Source organism: Pinus tabuliformis, chromosome 7 (genome assembly GCF_031772625.1).
Source record: "Pinus tabuliformis cultivar Carrire ecotype Pingquan chromosome 7, CPIR1, whole genome shotgun sequence".
NCBI classification, from domain to species: domain Eukaryota; kingdom Viridiplantae; phylum Streptophyta; class Pinopsida; order Pinales; family Pinaceae; genus Pinus; species Pinus tabuliformis.
Window position 1 is genome coordinate 82,347,842 of NC_142293.1, and position 21,496 is coordinate 82,369,337.

The 21,496-nt window shown below is 37.7% G+C and overlaps 1 protein-coding gene across 2 annotated transcripts in view; it reads left to right on the plus strand.

Moving 5' to 3' along the window:
* The first annotated feature begins 4,996 nt into the window (after positions 1-4,996).
* LOC149245297 (Alkaline-phosphatase-like family protein) overlaps positions 4,997-21,496 on the plus strand; it is a 377,731-nt gene continuing 361,231 nt past the window's right edge. Inside the window, exon 1 of one of the 2 annotated variants that reach the window (XM_089457751.1) lies at positions 4,997-5,503. In XM_089457751.1, coding sequence (XP_089313877.1) covers positions 5,172-5,503 — 332 coding nt within the window. In that variant the 5' untranslated portion in view covers positions 4,997-5,171. The remainder of the gene's footprint in view (positions 5,504-21,496) is intronic. The other variant, XM_089457752.1, reaches the window with a different exon arrangement.

The window sequence follows — 21,496 nt, forward strand, 5'->3', positions numbered from 1 at the left end:
GTCTTGCTCCCTTTCGCTTGTTGGATCAACTGTCGTCTTTTGGCATGTCTGGTTGTTATGTCATGTTAGCGAACCTTTTTGGTGACCTTGAAGGTTGGTCTTTGTGAATACAAGTTTTCCTAGCCATGCAAACACCTATCACACTCATACACAAAGTTTTAAGTACTATTGCACAAGTGTTGTCATGGTCGTCCTAAAGTCTATCACGAGTGTTGCACTTGTCGCTTTTTGTTCTAGACAGTCTCACAAAGGGTAATGTTTTGTCTTGTTGTTCTGGTGGTCTATGTCGTCGTGTTGCCAAAGCACGCTAAGTGTGTGATCACAATGTCAAGTTCCTCACAAGTTCATTTGCCTCCCACACTTAGCCATTTTCCTAAAAATCCTTCCGACCAGACAACTCTCTTTCACCGGACCCTAACTAAGTTGCACACTGCGCAGTCTCAGCCCTTAGTGATGCTGCTCTGTTGCCTGGAACTATGCAGTGCGTAGAGACTGTCCCCCAAGGCAGTTGCATTGCGCAATCCCAGAGTTGAGCAGCATGCCTTCCTTCCCAGAATTGCGCGAAATTTGCCTCAAGCCTGACCTAAACTATGCATTTGACAAAATCATTCATCAAGCCTCCTCCCTACATGCTAGAAGCCCGCAATGCGCAGAGAACCTGACCTGCTTTGCCTCCCAAAATTGCGCATAAGTGTCCCCCAGTGTCCTCCCTCAGCTGGGACTCATTGATCTCCAAAACTGTGCAAATCTGTCCTCTCTGGTCCCTCTATTGCCCAATCTTGCCTTCCCTCAGAAAACTGCATAGAATTGCCTCCCAGGGTCTCATCTTGCAGCTACCACTGATGATCTCAATTGCACAATCTTGCCTCCCAGTGGCCTTTGTGCAATTTTTCCCGGCAGTGAAGACTATGCTTAGGAGTTCCTCAGCCAAGCCTGAGCTGTGCTCTGCGCAGTCTCAGTGACCAGTCTCCCTCTCTGTCACCTGGAACTGCATAATGCGCAGTTGCTGGGCCCTCTTCCTAGCCTGTCATCCTGTCCCGGGCCCAGTCTATGGATAATAGTGCATCATCTTAGACTAGGGAGTTTTTGGATTTGATGTCGTCCCTTCATGAGTGAGTTGCATGAACAGGTACACTGTTAGATCATGGCAAGACAAAGAAGAAGGAGAAGTTGGGGCAAACACACTAGAAGACTCACTTACAGTTGGACGGACAAAGAAGCCTATCAAGCACAAGAAAATGGAACACATGCATGCAACCACCTCTCAAAACCAAATATCATTAAAGACCCCACATCATCAAGCTATGGGAGGAGAAGAGAGAGTGCATCCAAGAACACATCTATCACTCATCAGTGATAACGACTTGACATTGCCACCTCAACAAGCTAGTCCATGTCAATAGTGTCATGTCAAGTCGTGTCATGAGTTGTCAAAGGCCACATCACTATTATGAGCCATGTCTATTGTAAATCGAATGTAATGTAAAGTGGAAGTCCAATGGACACACATGAATATGAAGAGTCATGTCAGTTGAAAAGTCATAGGAAGTTGAACAATCATGAGGGTAGTCGAATAGTCACGAGGGTCAAGCATCACCCTTGGTTATATATGCCCTCTCATTGTATGAACAAAAGACTTTTCACCTTGGCTCCTCCCACAAAGCATAGAGAGTTTTCAGTTAGTTATTTGAGGAGTGAGGAGTGGCTCCAATGTTCCACTGCTGGGGCTAGTGATGTATGATGTACATATATGTCTTGGAACTTTTTATTAATGCAAAAGCCTGTTCAGGCCAACATGTTTTCATGCATGTCTTGTGGATGTTTGTAAGATTATTCTTTAGGCATTTGTAATTCATGTTTGTTTCACATGTACTAAGATAGTTTAACTATTTCAGTTGTCTTAGTACTTACATTGTTGGGAATGTGTTGACAACTAGAGCCAAGGCAAATCATTAAGTATATGACAACCGAACATTTATACCAAATGGGACTCCTACACCAAATGGTGTGAGGTCTAGTTGGGACTTCATATAGGGGAGATCCCCTTGGTTGACGGATTTCCAGCATCGTCAACAATACCATAGATTCTTTTAAGAAGGAGAGGGAGATGATTGTTCTAAGGGAGGGAGCCCAATTGGACGAGCTGAATTTTGATGAGAGAATCGCCTAGAATGAGAACAAAGGAGATCTCTTTCGCTTTGGCTAATTGAAGGCCAAGGAAGAGACCATACATCTCAGTGAGATTATTCCTTCTTTAGCCTAGTCCCAAAACAAACTTTATTTATGTTTCTCCTTTGGTATTTATAAGAATCCCTCCCCCTCTTGCCACCACTAGTAAGATTCCATAATTTAACATTATGAAATCTCCATTTTAAAAATGAACTTTATAGATTATATAATACTCAAGTCATTCTTAATTATCATTTCCTATAAATCGAGGACGCTGGAGCAAGAGGGGTTATTTTCCGCCTCGATAAAGAACTAAAGATTAAATATACATGGGTTAGGACCTCAACCAATAATCATGTTGAGTTCTTAGCTCTTTGGCCAAGATTAGAATTAGCATTTGCAAAGAAAATTTGATAGTTGATGGTGTTCGCTGATTCCATGCTAATAATCCAATATGTATGTAAAGCCTAAGACGATCCATTATCTTTACCATCTGTGATGTTACATCGAATATGTTCGCAAATTTCCAAGTTTGAGACCAGTGAGTTTTTTCATGTAAAAAGGAATCTCATTATTAATGCAGACTCGTTGGAAAAAACTTAACCTAATACATCTCACGAGCATTCAAATTTAAAGGTCATTCAAATTGGTTCTCGCTCTAATAAAGGGCATTAAAGAATATTTGAAATTAGAGCAATCCCAAAGGCGAATTAATAAATACCAAAGGGGCAGGCTGATATTCCCAACCTTGAATTGACGCTCTGCAATTAAATTGAAATGATGGATTCGTGTGATAGCGTTAAGGGATCACGTGTTCAAGGTCTCGATACTAGCCAGGTGGAAATAGATCCTCAATATTGTTAGACATGGAAGGATGCAAAAATTTGATATTCATATCCTTGGAATCATAATGTCTCGGGCTGAGCCTTGTTCACTAATGGATATGGTATCTAGTTGCAATAAACTTGAGTGTGCAAGGGAGCAACTGACGTCGAGGGTGTGCGCAGATGAAGGTAAGATTCCAGTTAGTATCGACAAGATCATTAAATTTGGACGACTGTGATCAGTTTCCCAGACACAACAACTCATAATGGAGCTTCCAGATTTAATGACGAGGGCTGATCTATTCCAAGACATGATTGTCTGATGAAGAGCATGTACAAGGATTGTACCACATTTACTTAATGGAAAGAACCTATTCGTCTCTTAAAAAAAACTCATTTCATGTAACTATTTTTTCATATATTTAAATAATTTATTATTATTTACTACATTAACATTGTTTTTCAATTAACCAAATAAATAAGATTGAATTTACAAAATAAATCATATAACATTAATATTATCTCCATAATTAAAATTAGAAAATAAACAATAATGATCATTATTTCTAAATAACAAAATTAAATAAATAAATTAGATACAATTCTAATCATCCACTCCAAACCCTATACTAAATAAAGGCTACATAGTAGCTAGTACATGTAGCTTAGCTTAAATATATCTTAATTAAACTAAAAAATAATAAAGAAAAATATTTTATCACAAAAATAAAATATTGTATTGTTGAATACCATTACAAAAAATCAAGAAATATGATTAACTAATATTATTTATATTAACAAAAATACACTTTAATATAGTTGTTTATTATATATATATATATAATAAAAGTTGTTTATTTTATATATATATATATATATATATATATATATATAAAAGTTGTTTATTATATATATATATATATATAATTTATTGAAATATATTTTTTTAATCATCAACTCCAAACCCTATACTAAATAAAGGCTACATAGTAGCTAGTACATGTAGCTTAGCTTAAATATATCTTAATTAAACTAAAAAAATAATAAAGAAAAACATTTTATCACAAAAATAAAATATTGTATTGTTGAATACCATTAAAAAAATCAAGAAATATGATTAACTAATATTATTTATATTAACAAAAATACACTTTAATATAGTTGTTTATTATATATATATATAATTTATTAAAATATATTTTTAATATAATAATAAGTAACTATAATTCAAATAAAATTGGAAATAATAAAAAAAGAAAAAAATCAAAATAAAAAAGTTAAATAAAAAGAAATAAAACTAAAAACAAAAAAATAATAACTAATGAAAATATAAATCACAAAAAAGCTCATAATAAGATCTCAACCCATCACTATATGTATATAAAAAAAAAAGTTAAAGAAAAAAAAATTAAAAACAAAAAATTAATAACTAATGAAAATATAAATCACAAAAAGCTCATAATAAGATCTCAACCCATCACTATCTATATATATATATTTAAAATATAATAATAAATAACTATAATTCAAATGAAATTGGAAAGAAAAAAAGAAAAAAAATCAAAATAAAGAAATTAAATAAAAAAAATAAAACTAAAAACAAAAAATTAATAACTAATGAATATATAAACCACAAAAAGCTTATAACAAAATCTCAACCAATCACTTTATAAACAAATAAATTTAAATAATAATAAAAAATAACAAAAATTACATTTTTAATATTAAACTATAAATAAATAACACTTTTTTTTTTTTTTTATAAAAAAACTAATAAACATAAAAACAAACCTAAATAACACGAATATAATAAAAATAATTCTAGACATCACATCCAAAATCTAAATCTAAATAAATAAATTAGATATAATCTTAAACATCACAAGTTATTTTTAATAATAAACAAAACAGTCAAAACAGAATCATCCATACCAAATGCGACAAGTTATTTTGGAAAAACAATATAACCAAACCCAACCCTTTTGTCCCTAAGAATGGAAAATCATATACTATGTTTTGCATTTGTTGTCAAACTCTTTCCCAATGTAAAACGATTATTTATCTATCATTATGGCAGTTCTTACGAAGGGTGTTTCATAATTTGTTCAACTCCTTCAAATTTCACTACAAAGTTTTTGGGTTTTAGCAATAACCAGATCGGAGCTTCGGAGTGACACCATGGAAAAGAATTCCTTCAAGAGAAACTTTCTTTGCCTTTTTCTGTACATTCTATGCCTTCACGGAATGGCGATCTTCTTCTTTGCCAGGGGCTTTCTGTTGACTCGCACTGAGCTCTCTGCATTCAGCCATTGCTCAGATGTCGAAGAATCCCCTTGCATTAGGCCGTCGGAGGAACCAGGGTCTGGTAATGAGAAACATGATCTAAATTTTGAAAAGCGAAAAGAACAAAAGATCAGTGTTTTGAACGACTCAAGCAGCGGATTAAAAAAGATCTGCTGGACAAAACCTGCAGTGGAACGAGTTGTAATCATTGTTTTGGACGCTTTAAGGTAAAATGTTAAATCATCCTTTACAATGTTTGCAGTATGAGTGGACGAAGATGCCATCAAAAAGTGTCTGGATGGATGAATCATGGTTTGCAGGATGAATGCCTTTTATTTTTCAGTGTTCTTTCGTCTTCCCTGAACTTTTTGTAAACAAATATACTTCAGTGGATTCTGTCTTATGGTAAAGTGAAGATATAAAATGGAAATTTTTTATATGTAAATTCTTTGGATGCTTACAGGGCTTGTTTTTATTTTATCGTACCTATATCAGAACTTGTTTCTAGTATAACGTACTTATATTACAATTCCTTCAGAACTTATAAAGTGGACAAACTCAGCCATTATGAATAGTCTAGTTTTTTCAGGTGAGGGAAAGTTCCACCTTGATTCAGACTTTTTAATTTTAATTTCATTTAAAAAAAGTTGTTATATTTAAATTCTGACCAGTTGGGTTTTCTTAAAATAGGTTAAAATCTGGAAGAACACATTACATGGTCAAAGTTTCCATTAATATCTGCTTTTGGCAAAATTTCTAGAATTTTTATGGAAAAATGATTGATTTTGTCCACTTTTTAGCTTACTCCCCTAGCAATACTTGTCAACAGCCCTAAACAAGAAAGCGAACATCTCTGAAAAAGCATGCATGACCTTACTCCCCTAGTAGTGCTTGTCAAGCACCTTAAACTTGAAAATGAACACCACTGAAAAAGCATGCACACGTCCTTCTCTTAGAAGATCATGAAATACATCAAAGAGAGATGGGTCTTTAGTGCCCTTGTGTCAAAGGACCTCTCATAAATCTGCCTGTATGAATTTCAAGGCAACATGTTCATCATCCTACACCCTACACTAGGGACTCCAATGCACTTTTGTAGAAGAGCATTCAGGCGGCTTTGTTTTTGGTTAAATCTGGGAGTTGCTTTGAGAAACATACCTCGAGGTCAGCACTTGCACCACATAACACAGATTTCATGTCAGATTGGTAGGGGAATTCCACCTGGCCCCATTCCTTTTTGACATACATTTGGTTGGAGCAACCATTCTTAGAAGAGAATTCTAATGGGCAACTTAATACTAAGTTAACTTCATCGGGATAACCTCGATGGAAAATTATTTGTAATTTAAGACATCTATGATAACCAAGGAAATAATAAGGCCAAATTTGACAATTGGCTTTTAATTGTTTTTACATTTGTACTTAATAGGAGTTTTGATTATGTTGCAAGTATATTAGAAAGGGGCATGGCGTAACTAGAGGGACCTTTGGCACCTCAAAATTCAAATTGGCTTGTTCTCTTTGGAAAGCACCTTTGATGCATGCAGGGGAAACTACAAGCTCTCATCGTTAAGGGATGCTTGACACCAATTCTCAGATCCTTTCCTAAGAGACTTTTTAGAAACCTTGTGTACATTATAATGGATTAAAACTCGTTGGAGGAATTAACACTAATTGCTTGCTTAGTAAGAGGCTTTCATCCCTAATGATGTTTATCGAAGTTCATCTTGAGAAGTTTTGTTGAGATGGTATCACGCATGCAACAAAGATCCCTTGAAGGATGGCTTGACTCCTTTCTAGCATATTCCAGAGGGTACTTTGCCTTGTTTTGAGAGCGGCCCCGACATTGCCCCTTCAATGATGAGCGTTGGGCCTTTGAGCGACTTTTACATGATTCTACACCTCTTGATGTACCTCTAGATGTTGAAATGTTGAGCTTGAGAGCTTGGGTGTTGGATTATTTGACGATGTGCCTAGATGGACCTAGGACACCCTAGGCTGGCTTTGACCATGTTTGCTGGATTATGCATTGTTCTGGAGCCCAGATGAGGATGGTTATCACTAAGATGACTTACATTCAAAATTTTGGCTTACATTCAAATTTTGGAGCCTACTTTGATTTTACATACTGTTATCGCAAGCATTAAGGGTCATTGCATGTGTTTTCTCTAAGTGTTCTTGTCCCGTTTGCAAGGAAATCAAAGTGTCATCTTTTAGCATGTCAAGTGTCACACAATGCACAAAAGCTAGTTTTGGTGGTTTCAAGGGGTAATCTTTGTGTAAATGAGTTGGTCTTACCATGTAAACATGTATCACACTCATTTCCAAAGTTTCAAGCACTGTCGCACAAGTGTCGTCATGATTGTTGCGAAGTGTATCTTTGGTGTAAGTCATCGCAAAGTTGTCACATTGAGGAGAGGATGTTGTTCATGTGTTCTGAGTGTTCCATGTTGTGTCGTCGAATAATATAAGTGTGTGATCATGTTCAAAGTCATGCTTTTGCCCATCTTTCTTTCACTGATTCGACACGTATTCAAATTGGGAAAACTCCCTGATTGGGCCACTCAGCCTCTTTTAGCCAGCATGAACCATGCACTGCGCAATCTCAACCTCAAGCAACAACCTTGCCTCTTGGCACTGCGCAATGCGCATTTCTTGCTTCCCTGAATTGCGCACTGCGCAATCTCAATTCCAGCCCCTGAACTCCAAAACTGCGCAATCTACCTCTCCAGTCAGCCCTGAACCGCACATTACACAGTCTCAGTCCTCAAGTCCAGCCCTTGAGCTCCTGAATTGCGCAATCACCTAGCCTCTTGTCCTTCCAGCGTTGCGTAGTGGGCAATCTCAATGCTTAAGCCTTCAGCCTGGCTCCTTGAATCCCTCAATTGCACAATCCTCAAGCCTAATCTAACCTGAACTGCGCATTGCGTAATCTCAAGGCTTAGACCTGACCCTTGACTGCCTGAGCCGAGCAATTGTGCAGTCACTGAGCCTCTCCCTCAGTTTGCTACCCAGTTCCAACTCAGTGAGTGGATCATCATGAAGCATCTTAGACTAGGTGTTTATCGGACTGATGTCGTCTTGTCATGAGTGAATTGCAGATGCAAGAACTCTATCATGCTATGACAAGATGATGAAGAAGGAGATGGAGAAGGAGACCATGCTAGAAGACAACTCTGTAGCTGAAAGTACAAGTTGATCAATCAAGAGGAAGTGTAGGGACATCGATTTGTGACAACAGCTCAAGATTTGATAACATTGAAGACTCCTCATCTCTAAGCCATTAGGAAGTGGAAGAAGAGATAATCTCCAAGAAGATACAAAGCAAGCTGCAACAAAGAATGGCTTGACATCGCCATGTCATCATGCAATCCATGTCACCAGTGCCATGTCATGAGTCATCATGTGCCACATCATATTGTGGATTATTGTAAATTCTTATCCGTAAATGTATTGTAAAGTGGAAGTCCAAAGGACACATACAAAATGTAAAGAGTCATGTAAAAGGTGAAAAGTCATTGGAAGTCAAACAATCATGAGGGTAGTCAAAGAGTCATAAGGGAGGTGAAAGATTATCCCATTGGTTATATATATACACCCTCATTGTACAAGCAAAAGACTTTTCACCTTGGCTTCTCCCATAAATCATCAGAGAGACAAGTTAGTTCTTTTGGGGAGTAAGTAGTGGCTCCAACGCTCCACTATTGGAGCTAGTGGTTTTCGTTGTATACATGTGCCTTGGGACTTTTACTTAATATTCGAAGCCTGGTGGCCAACACGTTCTTCATGCATGGATTGTGAATATTTGTAAGACTATTCTGTGAATGTTTATGATTCATGTTTGAATTCATCTGTACTAAAGTAGTTGAACTATTTCGGTTATTTTACTGCTTATAATATTGAGAATGTGTTGTAATGACTGTCACGTCTTTGTGGACTATTCCGCTGGATGTTAGATAGATCTTTCTTGTTCACTTGTGCCTCTGCTAGGGTGGTACTATTACCTCTCGCTTAGAGGCTCACTTTCCTTTTACTTTGCAGCAGAAGAAACTTAACACATCTACAACCGAACATTCACCAAGCACACCTACTTGCTTTTTGAAGGAACACATGCGGTTCTTTCTTTTGCTGACAGCTAAAGCCAAGGCAAACGTTTAAGAAAATGACAATCAGGCCATATTCCAGATGGGGCTCCTATCCCAAACGGTGTGAGGTCTAAGTGGGACCGCATATCGGGGAGACCCCCTTGAATGTTGGCAAGTTCAACATTGTCAACAATAGGGTTTGCACGTTCTTCCTTGGTGCTAACACTTGCCTTAGATGGTGCCGTGTCACTCCTACATGCCTTGGAAGGGTGATGTATGCCTCATTATGGTTGATTTCATGGTGGAGGAGGTGCCTTTTTGAGATGTACACATGCACTTTTGGGGATTCTTGGAGTGAGGAGCATTCTTAGACCATTGCATCACTTGATGCATTATTGACCATTCTTGGAGGATGATGTCATGGTGGAGAACAATTTTTTTAATGTGTAGAGGAATCGGTAACTAGGACGGTTTTGTACTTGCATGATAGGAGGTCAATTTTGATTGCTATCACTATAACCCCTAGGTGAATTGCACCACCCCCTAGCACATGACCATGGATAAACAACTAGGGATTTGAATATGGGATGCTGTACTCACATTTACTTTACATTTTCACAAGCTTGCTAAGTGAGCTCCCTGGGGGAGGGGGGCGCTCATGGTAGTGAACATTTATTCCCAACATGTTGGTTATTTTTGGCATTTTATTATGTTTTAGAGCTATCTCAAGGTTGGCTTGTGACCTTTGACCTAATTGAATGCTCAAATAAACTTGTTTTAGGGATTTTGCTTGTAAAATTAGTGAAATGAGACTTGGTTTCCCTCATATAAATAGAGGGGAATCTCATTCACTTATTCATCATCATCATTCATGAGACTTCTCTCTCTTTGAAATGGTGCTCTAGCTATTGTCCTCTTTTCTACCTGGCCGTAATGTAATTTTCTGGAGAAAATTGTCTTTTGAGGAGGAATTTTGCATGAGGAGACTTCTTTGGGATTGATTGAAGAGATTCTTGTTGAATGTTGTAAGTTTATTGTTGACATTCTTCCATTTTTGCATGCTATATTATGTGAATTAGGGTTTCTATGTGTGCCATGTCAAAATTGCCTTTCTCGAAATCTTTATTCTTCATGATATGAAAAATTGTTTTCCTTGAATTTCCATGAAAACTTTGATATATGAATCTCTTGAACTTAAAATCTCCCATCTAAGGAAGTTGCTAGGTTTTCTAAGTAGAGATTTTTACTCACCCTCTTCATCAAGGTTGTCTTCATAGATTTTGCCCTAAAAGACTCCATTGCCTAATTAGATCAAGGCACTAGTCTAGTAGGTGTTGATCAACCCCTTCTTGTATATATTTTCTCTCTTCTCTCTAATTTCTAGGTATCTAGGGTTAGGATTTTCTTGGAATTGTATTTAATAGCAATTTTATAGTGATATATTATTGCCCTCTTAATAGGGAGTGCATATAATAACTTGAAAAGACAAAATATAGCATTAATTGCATGGTAAAACCTTATAATTAGGGCAAACATCATATCTTTATTTTGCTATTTTATGCATGTTTCTGTTGAAATTTTAATTAGGTTCGGTCTTCATAAATTTAATTGTACTTGTATCAATAAGTATTTCATGTAAAAACAAGAAGAAGAAAAATTATTGCTATTATTTTTTTATTGTTAAGCATGTTCTTCATGCTTTGTAATAGTTAAAAGAAAAAGTTAAAGGACATGTTCTTCGTGACCCAATGAAAAGAAGAAAATTCAAATTTTTGTCAATTGTCATTTGTCATATCAAGTTGCGAAGTTGATCCTTCTAGAGTACATGTCGGCCTGCCCAGGGACACATCCATTCACTTGTGGAAGAAGACTATATAAAGCCTATTCGCATCCCTCATTTGGAACACACGTACACATCATCTAATTTATCTATCTCTAAAGTATACAAGAAAGGAAAACGGCTGAAGTTTAGAAAAGACAAGGAGAGATTCTTATGAAGTTCAGAAAGACAAAGAGAGATTCTGATGACCTTGCTCTAGCAAATAAGTGAAGAACTGGAGTTTTTGTAACACCTTCTTGTGGAGTTCGAATTTTTCTGAGGCACACTGTTTATGGTCAAGCGAATTTTCCAAGGCACATACTTCTGGAAATGTGAGCTACAGGAGGACTATGTGAGCCATAGGAAAGACCATCATCTCTGTATAATGCAGGCTGCAAGAAGACTATCATTGGTTGACTATTCTATGGACAAAGCATGACAAAATTTGAGGGCTGACATGGCACTTGGTAAATGGTCTACTGGTTAATTCATTTATGACTTGGATTTCTCTTGTTGATGAAGAAGCTATAAGGAAAGGATTGACAGGTTTTCCCCTTGTGGGTTTTGCCGTGGCCTTTGGCCTTTGGCCTAATCTCTTATGTCTCTTGTCTCTTATATTTGAATGGTAATTGCTTGATGAATATTAAAGAAAAACTAAGAAAAACACTTAACATCTTCACGAGTAATTATCATGTCTAGAAATTCTCTCTTGCATTAGAATTTCAACAGTTTCAACCATAAAAACTCACTTGTCTACCCTAAAACTTGCTCACCTAATAGATAGCCTTGTCCCTTTGTTGATCTATGTTTGAAAGATTATTTCTTCTAGTTGTTATATGGCATTACATGCCATATTGTTGAATGTCTCTCAAACCCTAACTTATACAAGGTTGCTAATCATTCTAAGAGGTCTTAGGTGTTGAATTTTGTAGCTATGGTTAGTCTTCATAATTCATATTTCAGCCCTTGAGAAATACATGTAATGAAAAATGTAAGACATGTTCTTCATGTCATTTTCGAAAAGAAGAAAGTTGAATTTTTAAAAGCTGAATTTTTGGCTCCAAATGACAAGTCGACCCTCCAAAAGATTACGTCAGCCTGACCCCTTTTAGTGACACCATTCAGGCTACTTGGATGACTATATAAAGTCATTTTGTTCTCCTCAAGCAAGCAATTCGGACCATTTGAGGCATAGAATAAGACGAATTTGAGGCAGAATACAAGACGAATCCGAGGCAGATTGTTGGATGAATATGAGGCAGAGTAAGGACAAATCGAAGGCAGAGTTTCTAGGCATACCAAAACAACAAGACCGAGAATCTTTGGTGTAGAAGTAGGCCAAATTTTGGCCATAGCATATTAGACCAGGTCAAATTGTTTGGACAGTAGATTGACTCGCCTAGAGGATAGTTTGACCAGGGCTATGTTACTAGTCAATTTGACTTGAAGGATTTGATGTATCTTTGTTGAACTGAATAATTTCTGTAAGGAAAAGATTGCTGGTTTTTTCCTCCATGTGGGTTTTCCCATGGTAAAATTCTTGTGTCTCTTGTTTGGCTGTCTCTTTATGATCCTACTGGCATTTTGTTTCTACAGTTGAGATCTTTTGTGTAATTGCTTTATGATGAATGTGAATGCAAGAAAGATTAAACTAAGAAATCATAAGAGTAATTATCAGATTAGGAGATCTTTGAAAAATCAACATGGTAACAGAGCGAGGGTATGAGAGCAGCCTTGAAAAAGTTAATTTGTTCCTCTAGGGTTTGTTCTAGCCCTAGAAATCCTTGGCTATTTTTGAAAAGGAAGGAGCATATAAGATTTGCCTCTTTGTCTATGCCTCTGTGATCAAATCTGAGTTCTCAAGTCTATATTTTGTTGAAAAGCCGACACTTGTGACAGGGGACCGGATTGCCTCAGTCTTACCTCAAGTAGAGGGTGAAAGGCCTCGGGATGCCCTCTAGAAAGCCGAAAGGCCTCAGTATTGCATCCACAGAGACCGAGAAGCCTGAAGGCCATATACTGAACCAAAGGATTGCACTTTTGTTTCAAAGTCTTTGAATTATACCTCAATGAAATCTCTGTGTGAGCATTTGGAAGAAGAACAAATTGATCTTACAATAATTTTGAAGAAGCTGAGTTCTTGAAAGGCTGAGCCATTTTAGGAGGTCGAATCCCTTAAATTCTTGAAGAGACGAGCTGGTGTCACTTTGAAGGCTGAGGAATTGAGATCATATACTTGCCAAATCTGGATATCACATTGGAGGCTGAATTCCTATATCTTGAGAGCCAAGTTATTGGATCAGATTGAGTCATCTTTGAGGATGAAGTCGTGGAGTTGATATCATTCTTTCCTAGTGATCTGAGTTTTTATATTATTGCTGAAGCTGTACTAGATTGCCTTTGGGGAAGCTTTTAGGCAAGATCAACCACTTGCATTGCAACTACTTGGGTTAGAAAGGTCATTCGCAGCTCTAGAAGGTGTTGCGATGGAACTTGAAGATACTTTGTATCCTCTGCTAAGAGAGGGAAAGACTCTTAATGTAATTGCAAACTCAAATATAAAGGTTTTAGTAGTGAGCAATCCATGTAATTCAAATGCCTAAATTTTCCTTAAGAATGCACCCAAGATTACCCCAAAAAATCTTTCATGCATTGACAAGGATGGATGAAAATAGAGCTAAGTGTCAGCCTGCCCTAAAAGCTGGAGTGTTCTATGATAAAGTGCCATTGTTCCTACCAAAATAAAACAAAAGATTATCTGATTCAAGGAAGCCAGAACTAGGAAGAAATCTCATGGTTAAGGCTATAATAGAAATAAATTTCAGATGCCTGTAGGTTGTTATTTTGTTTATGGAGGGAATTGGAATGCCATAATCTCATCCTCCGAAGACAACTTACCTTCACCTTGTTGACACTTTATATAACGAAGCACATAGATCCTATATTCTCTTATGGCTTTTGACACTTGTCTACTGCAGGATAATTTGCAAATAAAATTTTTGGGCTTAGAAAGGCTTTCCACACATCTTGTATATTTGGCATCCAGAAGTGTGATGTGCTGATCGAAGTTCATACCTGTGTAAGGACATTTCCTTGGGATACAGAGTGTTAATGCCATATACATTATACTATTGCGAAAAGGATCCTTGTCAAGTATGAAGCCTTGCATTATACTATTGAAATTATGATTTGTATTGGTTGAAATGTGTTGCTAGTACTTATGGTTGATTCAGGTTGTTATGAAACATCTGAGATATGATTAGTTTACAAGAAAGTTATAACCAGAGGAAGTAAAGAAGTACATCATAATGCCTTCATGAAGTATTTTGATATGACAAAAATCATGAAGAAAAAGAGGCTGAGTTCCTCTTTAAGATTAGAGACCAAAGTCATGCTGAGGAAAATGAGTCAAATGCAGAACCTCTTATTATTACTACTACTATGATGAAGGATAAGCTACTTGGGTTGTGTTAGGATATTCCGACACATAGGAAATAGTTAAGTACAACTTGGTCTAGTGTAGAGTTAGGTATAGAGTTAGGTAAAGTGTGTTTCTTTACCGTTGTACATTTTGTAACTTACAATCCGACGGTCACGATATGTAGTGATTCGACAGTTCATTCTCTCCTCGGTATTACCGACACTTGATCCGTGGCTTGACACCCGATTGGTCTATGAATTCTATTTAAAGCGCATGGAGGGTCATTTGTAGGGTAATCCGTGCATGAGAGAAACATATGTAAATTTTCATTCTTTTATTAATAAATTGCCTGAAGTGGCCGCGTTGGCTCAGGCCGTGGACTGTTTCCCTCTTTGAGGGTTTTAACCACGTCAAAATACTGGTGTATTGATCTGCGATCTGGTTGTGAGCGGTGTCCTTTTGGTGTTCTGTCTGAGGAACTTACCCTGTAAATTCCTACATGGTATCAGAGCTATTTGAGGGCCGCGTCCGTTGGTGATCCAAATCTGAAGCCGGTAGAACTGCATCCGACTGCCGTTTCCTAGATATGCTGTTTCTGACTGCTTTCGGGCCGAGTGGACTGCTCTGTTGTGTTGGGAGCATCTGTTTCAGTGAGGAACCCCTTTCGTTTCACGCGAAAAGGTTTCCGGTAGCCCTAGCTGCGTCATTTTAAAGATCTGGAGGTATACAGTGTTTATTTGCAGTTTACTGTTATTTTCTCTCTGTTTATTTCAGTTTCGACTTATTTAGCCTTTTTATTACCGGATCTATACCTTTCATTTCTGCGTATGCTCTTTGCCCTGCGACTCTGTTCGATCTGGGCAAATGAGAAACAGAAAGGAAGGATTTTTCTCATGCGTATGCTCTTTTCCCTGCGCCTTAGGGTGATCTCGGAAAATCAGAAACATTGAGGAAAATATTTAGTTTCCGGCCAAAGCTAACTTTGAGCCGCAAGGTTCATTTTTGAAAATATTTAGTTTTTCGGCTAAAGCTAACTTCGAGCCATAAGGTTCGTTTTCTTTGCATGTCCGTGTTGGGTTTTGTGTTTTTTGTTTTGTAGGGAAAAAGAGCTTTCTCAAAGCAAGCACGCAACCAAAGCACCAAGCACCCCCCCCCCTCTCTCTCTCTCTCTCTCAAATTTTTTGTATAGATTAATTGGTTCAAAGCTATTTTAAGAGAGTAGAGGTCTTGGGTTCAAGTCTCCATTTTGTGGGGGCGGACTTTTTCATTTCCGCACATTCCCGCACTTCGTCGGCAACTTCAACAACTTTTTAAAAAAAAACCATAACTTCTTCATCCGGAAGCCGTTTTCAGAGCCGTTTTTTTAAACCAGCCTAATTTTTCGAGATCTATCCATTGGAACACTTATTTTTAGCATCTTTAGCTTCAGTTTCCATTGAAATGGAAAGTCAATACCAAGTTACCCTTGACAGCACCAACTACTTCCAATGGTTGGCTTACATTGAGGATTTACTTAGAAGTAAAGGTCTCTACAGAATAGCCTCAGGCCAAGAAAAGAAACCGAAGGATGAAGATAAAGCTACTAAATGGGAAAATAGGCAAGATCAAGCACGTGGATTGATAGGGATGTCTATTTCTCCAGATTTTAGATTCCATATTGCAGAAATTGATACTCCTGATGAAGCAATGAAACAAATCAATAAAGTTTTCGGATTAAAAATGAAATTAGAGCCCATCAACTTGAAAATGAGTTGCTTACATTGGACCCTAATAATTTTTCTTGCATTGAAGATTTCTTGTCCAAGTTCAAGACCCTTAGATATCTTTTGGAAGGTGTTAAAGTTAAGAAAGAAGATAGTAACCTTATCTTTTCCATTCTTACAAAGTTGGGACCAACCTACTCTGTGTTTGTTTCCACCTTCCATTCTACAAGAGAAGCCTTCATTTCTCAAGGAACAGACTACAAGTCCCCTTTCTTTGACTCTTTTTGTGATTCTTTAATAAGAGAACAAGAAAAACTCTTACACCTTGGTCTTCTTAATCTTGGAAACTCTTCCAAGAAAGCGTTAGCCGCCCAGCAGCAACCAAATTCAAAGAATCCTAATAAGTCATATCCTAAAAAGAATGGTCCTAAACCAAACAAGGGTCCTAAGCAATTTCAGCCCCAAAATGAAAAATCATTTCAACAAAATAATAAGACAAATAAAAACAAAGGGAAGAAGACTGATAGACATTGCAATTTTTGTAATCGAGATGGCCACTTAGAATCAAAATGCTTTAAGAAGATGGAAGCCTTGGAAGCAGCAATGAAAAAGCATAACATCCATTTGGGGCAATCTTCAACTTCAACTTCATCCTCAGGAATGGCACTTTCTGCATGTGGTTGTCAAGCATCTCGGTCTGGCTATGCATTAAATGTATCTTCTTCTTCTCATTCTCATGAGTGGCTCATTGATTCTGGAGCTTCTTATCACATGGCCAAAAACAAAGCCATGTTTTCTTCTTTAAATGATTGTAACACCAAAAATATATATGTTGGTGATGATAGATCTCTTAATGTTGTAGGGACTGGAACTGTTCATCTAGACAATGGTCAGTTTAATGATGTATTATGTGTTCCAACCTTATCCTGCAACCTTCTATCTGTATATCAGATAACTCATTCAGGTGAAGGTAAAATCGTTGAATTTTCACCTCATGATGTTGTAATCAAGGACTTAAGAGATCCTAAACAGATTTTGGCTACTGGCATTGCTGATGATTCTACAAGGTTGTATAAGTTTCACAACTTTGGGTCATCAAATCTTCCCTCAGTATTTGTTGCTCATAACGATGAAGTGAGCAAACTTTGGCATGAGCGATTTGGTCACTTAAACTATCGCTCCCTTCAGCATCTATGTAAAGAAAATATGGTGACAGGTCTTCCTATGGTAACTTGTAGAGATGGTGTTTGTTCCGGATGTGTACTCGGAAAACATCATCGGGACAGTTTTGAAAAACGTGCCTCTTGGCACGCCTCAGCCCCTTTACAGCTTGTGCATAGTGATTTATGTGGTCCACTTCCAGTTGTATCATTCTCTGGCTGCAAGTATTTCTTAACTTTCATTGATGATTTCTCCAGACGCACTTGGGTATACTTCTTAAAACTCAAGAGTGAAGTATTTAACACTTTTTTGGCCTTCAAGGCCTTTGTTGAAAAACAATCTGGACATCAAATTCTTAAGTTAAGATCTGATAATGGCAGAGAATATGTTAAAAACACATTCATCAACTATTGCACTGAGAATGGAATTCAAATGTAACATATTGTTCCATATACTCCACAACAAAATGGTGTAGCTGAAAGGAAGAATCGCACCTTAAAGAAAATGGCTAATTGTATGCTACAATCTAAAGGACTTGGTCTTAGTTTTTGGGCAGAAGCAATTAACTGTGCAAATTACATAATAAATCGCACTCCTACTAAGGCTTTAAAGAATATCACTCCAGAAGAAGCATGGAGCTCAATCAAACCAGATGTAAGTCACTTTCGTGTTTTTGGAAGTGAAGCGTGGGCCCATATTCCAGATGAAAAGCATAAAGCTTTAGAACCTAAGAGTGAAAAATGTACTTTTGTTGGATATTCTGAAGATGTCAAAGGCTATAGACTTATTCCATTTAAGTCGAAAAATGTTATCATTAGAAGAGATGTAAAATTTGATGAAAATATATCGGCTTGTGAGCCTAGTCCGGCGGATGTGCCACCTCTCCCTATCTCTTCTACCTTTGAAAACATTTCTTCTTCAGATGATGAAAGTGAGGATGACAATCCTCCCCCACCATCTCAGGATCCTCCTTCAGCTCCTGAGCTTCCAAAATGGGTTCGTGCTACTCGAGATGCAGTAGGTGATCTTGCCGGTGATCCTACAGATCAGCGACGTACACGTTCTCAGTTCGAGAGAGCCTCTTCTTTACTAGCTCAAGCTCCAGTAAATTATGATCCTGACACCTTTGCAGAAGCTTCAGGCCATCCAGATTGGGAAGCAGCTATGAATGAAGAATATCATTCATTGTTGGCAAATGATACATGGGATCTTGTTCCTCTACCAAAGGGACGAAAACTTGTTAGATGCAAATGGGTTTACAGAACCAAGTATGGACCAGATGGGAAAGTTGATAAACATAAAGCTCGTCTTGTTGCTAAGGGTTTTTCACAGGTTGAAGGCATTGACTACACTGAAACCTTCTCCCCTGTTGCAAAAATGAACTCTATCCGCCTTGTTCTTTCCCTTGCTGCCTCTTTCAAATGGGAAGTCCATCAGATGAATGTTAAATCTGCCTTCTTGCATGGAGACTTGCATGAAGAAATCTATATGGAACAACCCATTGGCTTCATACAAACAGACTCCAGCCTTGTATGTCGACTTAAGAAATCCCTTTATGGTCTCAAGCAAGCTCCTCGGGCTTGGTATGCCAAAATGGATAGCTTTCTTTTAGAATCTGGCTTTTCTAGGTGTCATTCTGACAATACTGTCTACACCAAGAAAGTGGGCAACTCTCTTATCATCCTTATTCTTTATGTTGATGATCTTATCCTTACTGGTAGTGATCCCAACCTTATAAACCATGTGAAGTCTAGCCTTAAAAGGAAATTTGAAATGACAGACTTAGGACACTTACACCATTTTCTCGGTCTTCAAGTCTTGCAATCCAAGGAGGGTATTTCTCTTTCCCAGTCCAAGTATGCCTGTGATATTCTACGTCATTTTCACATGGAAGACTGTAAGCCAACCCCTTCTCCCTTTCAGTCTAGAGTCAAACTTTCAGTCACTTGTACTTCTCCTGAAGTTGATGCTACCTTATACTGTCAACTTGTAGGAAAACTTTTGTATCTAACCCATACTCGTCCTGACCTTTCCTTTGCTGTTGGCCTTGTTGCTCGGTTCATGCAAAACCCCCGTGAAAGTCATTGGAAAGCAGCTAAAAGAATACTTCGTTATGTTCGAGGTACAGTTCAGTTTGGGATTCATTACAGTGCCGAAGCATCTCCTCTATTGGTTGGTTTCACTGATTCCGATTGGGCTGGTGACCTTGATGATCGGAAGTCTACTGCCGGTTATGTGTTCACTCTTGGTTCAGGACCTATTACATGGGCTTGTAAGAAACAAGCTGCCATTTCTCTTTCATCAGCAGAAGCAGAGTATCGTGGTGCTGTAGAAGCTAGTAAGGAAGCCTTGTGGCTTCGTCAGATCCTGTCAGAGTTTGGCTTTCAGCAACAGCATCCGACTACACTTTGGTGTGATAATCAAAGTGCCATTCAGCTATGCAAAGATCCAGTCCAACATCAGCGCAGCAAACACATTGAACTGCACATGCACTTCATTAGAAAGCTCATTCATGACCATGTTCTTGAAGTGCAATATTGTTCAACAGATGATCAAGTTGCAGACATCTTCACAAAGCCTCTCACAGAGGCGAAGTTCACTAAACTTCGATTTATGGTTGGAGTTCAGGAAGTTGTCACTAAGGGGGGATAGGCTGTAGTGCCTCCTTCCTTCTCCTATTGTGTCATATTTGTAAATCCTTCAATCCTATCCCAAGTTGTTCTTAAGGGGGGATGTTAGGATATTCCGACACATAGGAAATAGTTAAGTACAACTTGGTCTAGTGTAGAGTTAGGTATAGAGTTAGGTAAAGTGTGTTTCTTTACCGTTGTACATTTTGTAACTTACAATCCGACAGTCACGATATGTAGTGATCCGACGGTTCATTCTCTCATCGGTATTACCGACACTTGATCCGTGGCTTGACACCCGATTGGTCCATGAATTCTATTTAAAGCGCATGGAGGGTCATTTGTAGGGTAATCCGTGCATGAGAGAAACATATGTAAATTTTCATTCTTTTATTAATAAATTGCCTGAAGTGGCTGCGTTGGCTCAGGCCGTGGACTGTTTCCCTCTTTGAGGGTTTTAACCACGTCAAAATATTGGTGTATTGATCTACGATCTGGTTGTGAGCGGTGTCCTTTTGGTGTTCTGCCTGAGGAACTTACCCTGTAAATTCCTACAGGTTGACAGGGTCAAAATCAATGTTTAGTTGAGACTACATAGTTGCAACAATGTCATTGCTAGTAATGTTGAAGCAATAAGCAAGTATGTTGTATTTTCTCTTAATGAAGACATCTACGTAGCAATCTTTATTAGAAATCCTTAAGATTGATACATCTGCTTAAGATTGACATCAAGATGGAACACCTTTGATTAATTGGTGACATGATGAATTTCTGAGGCGTGGGGACTCTATATTTTTGGACATTTGGATATGGAAAAGAGAATTTGCATATGACAAAGTCTGTTGGACTTGCAAAAGGTGTAAAATGAAACTAGGGTTTGTAAATACTAGAAGACTGGAAGTCTTGATGTGAAAACCCTAGGGTTTGTAGATAAAACCTTAGAGCTGAACCTAGATTAATGTTTTCGCTGAAAGAAGAAATCCTAGCTTATGAAGGAATGCAATCATGCTAATGATAGAGGATGAGTATGATAAATTTGCAAGATGGGTGCAAGAAGAGTAAGATTAAGAGGGAATTGGCATTTCCCTATAATTCTCAAAAGATAAGTAACTTATATGTCTTGTCCGTAGTTATTATTATTATTGTTGTTTTACTGTTAGTTAGCCTCTTGTCTTTGTATCCTTTGCTTGGTTATAATTGTTCTTCCACGGCTTCCTAGTGAGGATTATAGGTACATAGTAAATGCTGCCAAGGATTTGGCAGCAGATGGAAGTAGTGGAAGAACAAAGCAAAACTGTGACAAGAGCACTCTCCCAGAGTTAGTTCTTTGTGTTGAGAGATATTGTACTAGATGTGACTCGAGCTCAGAAGGAGTAGATAGATCATCAAGTTTGAATTGTA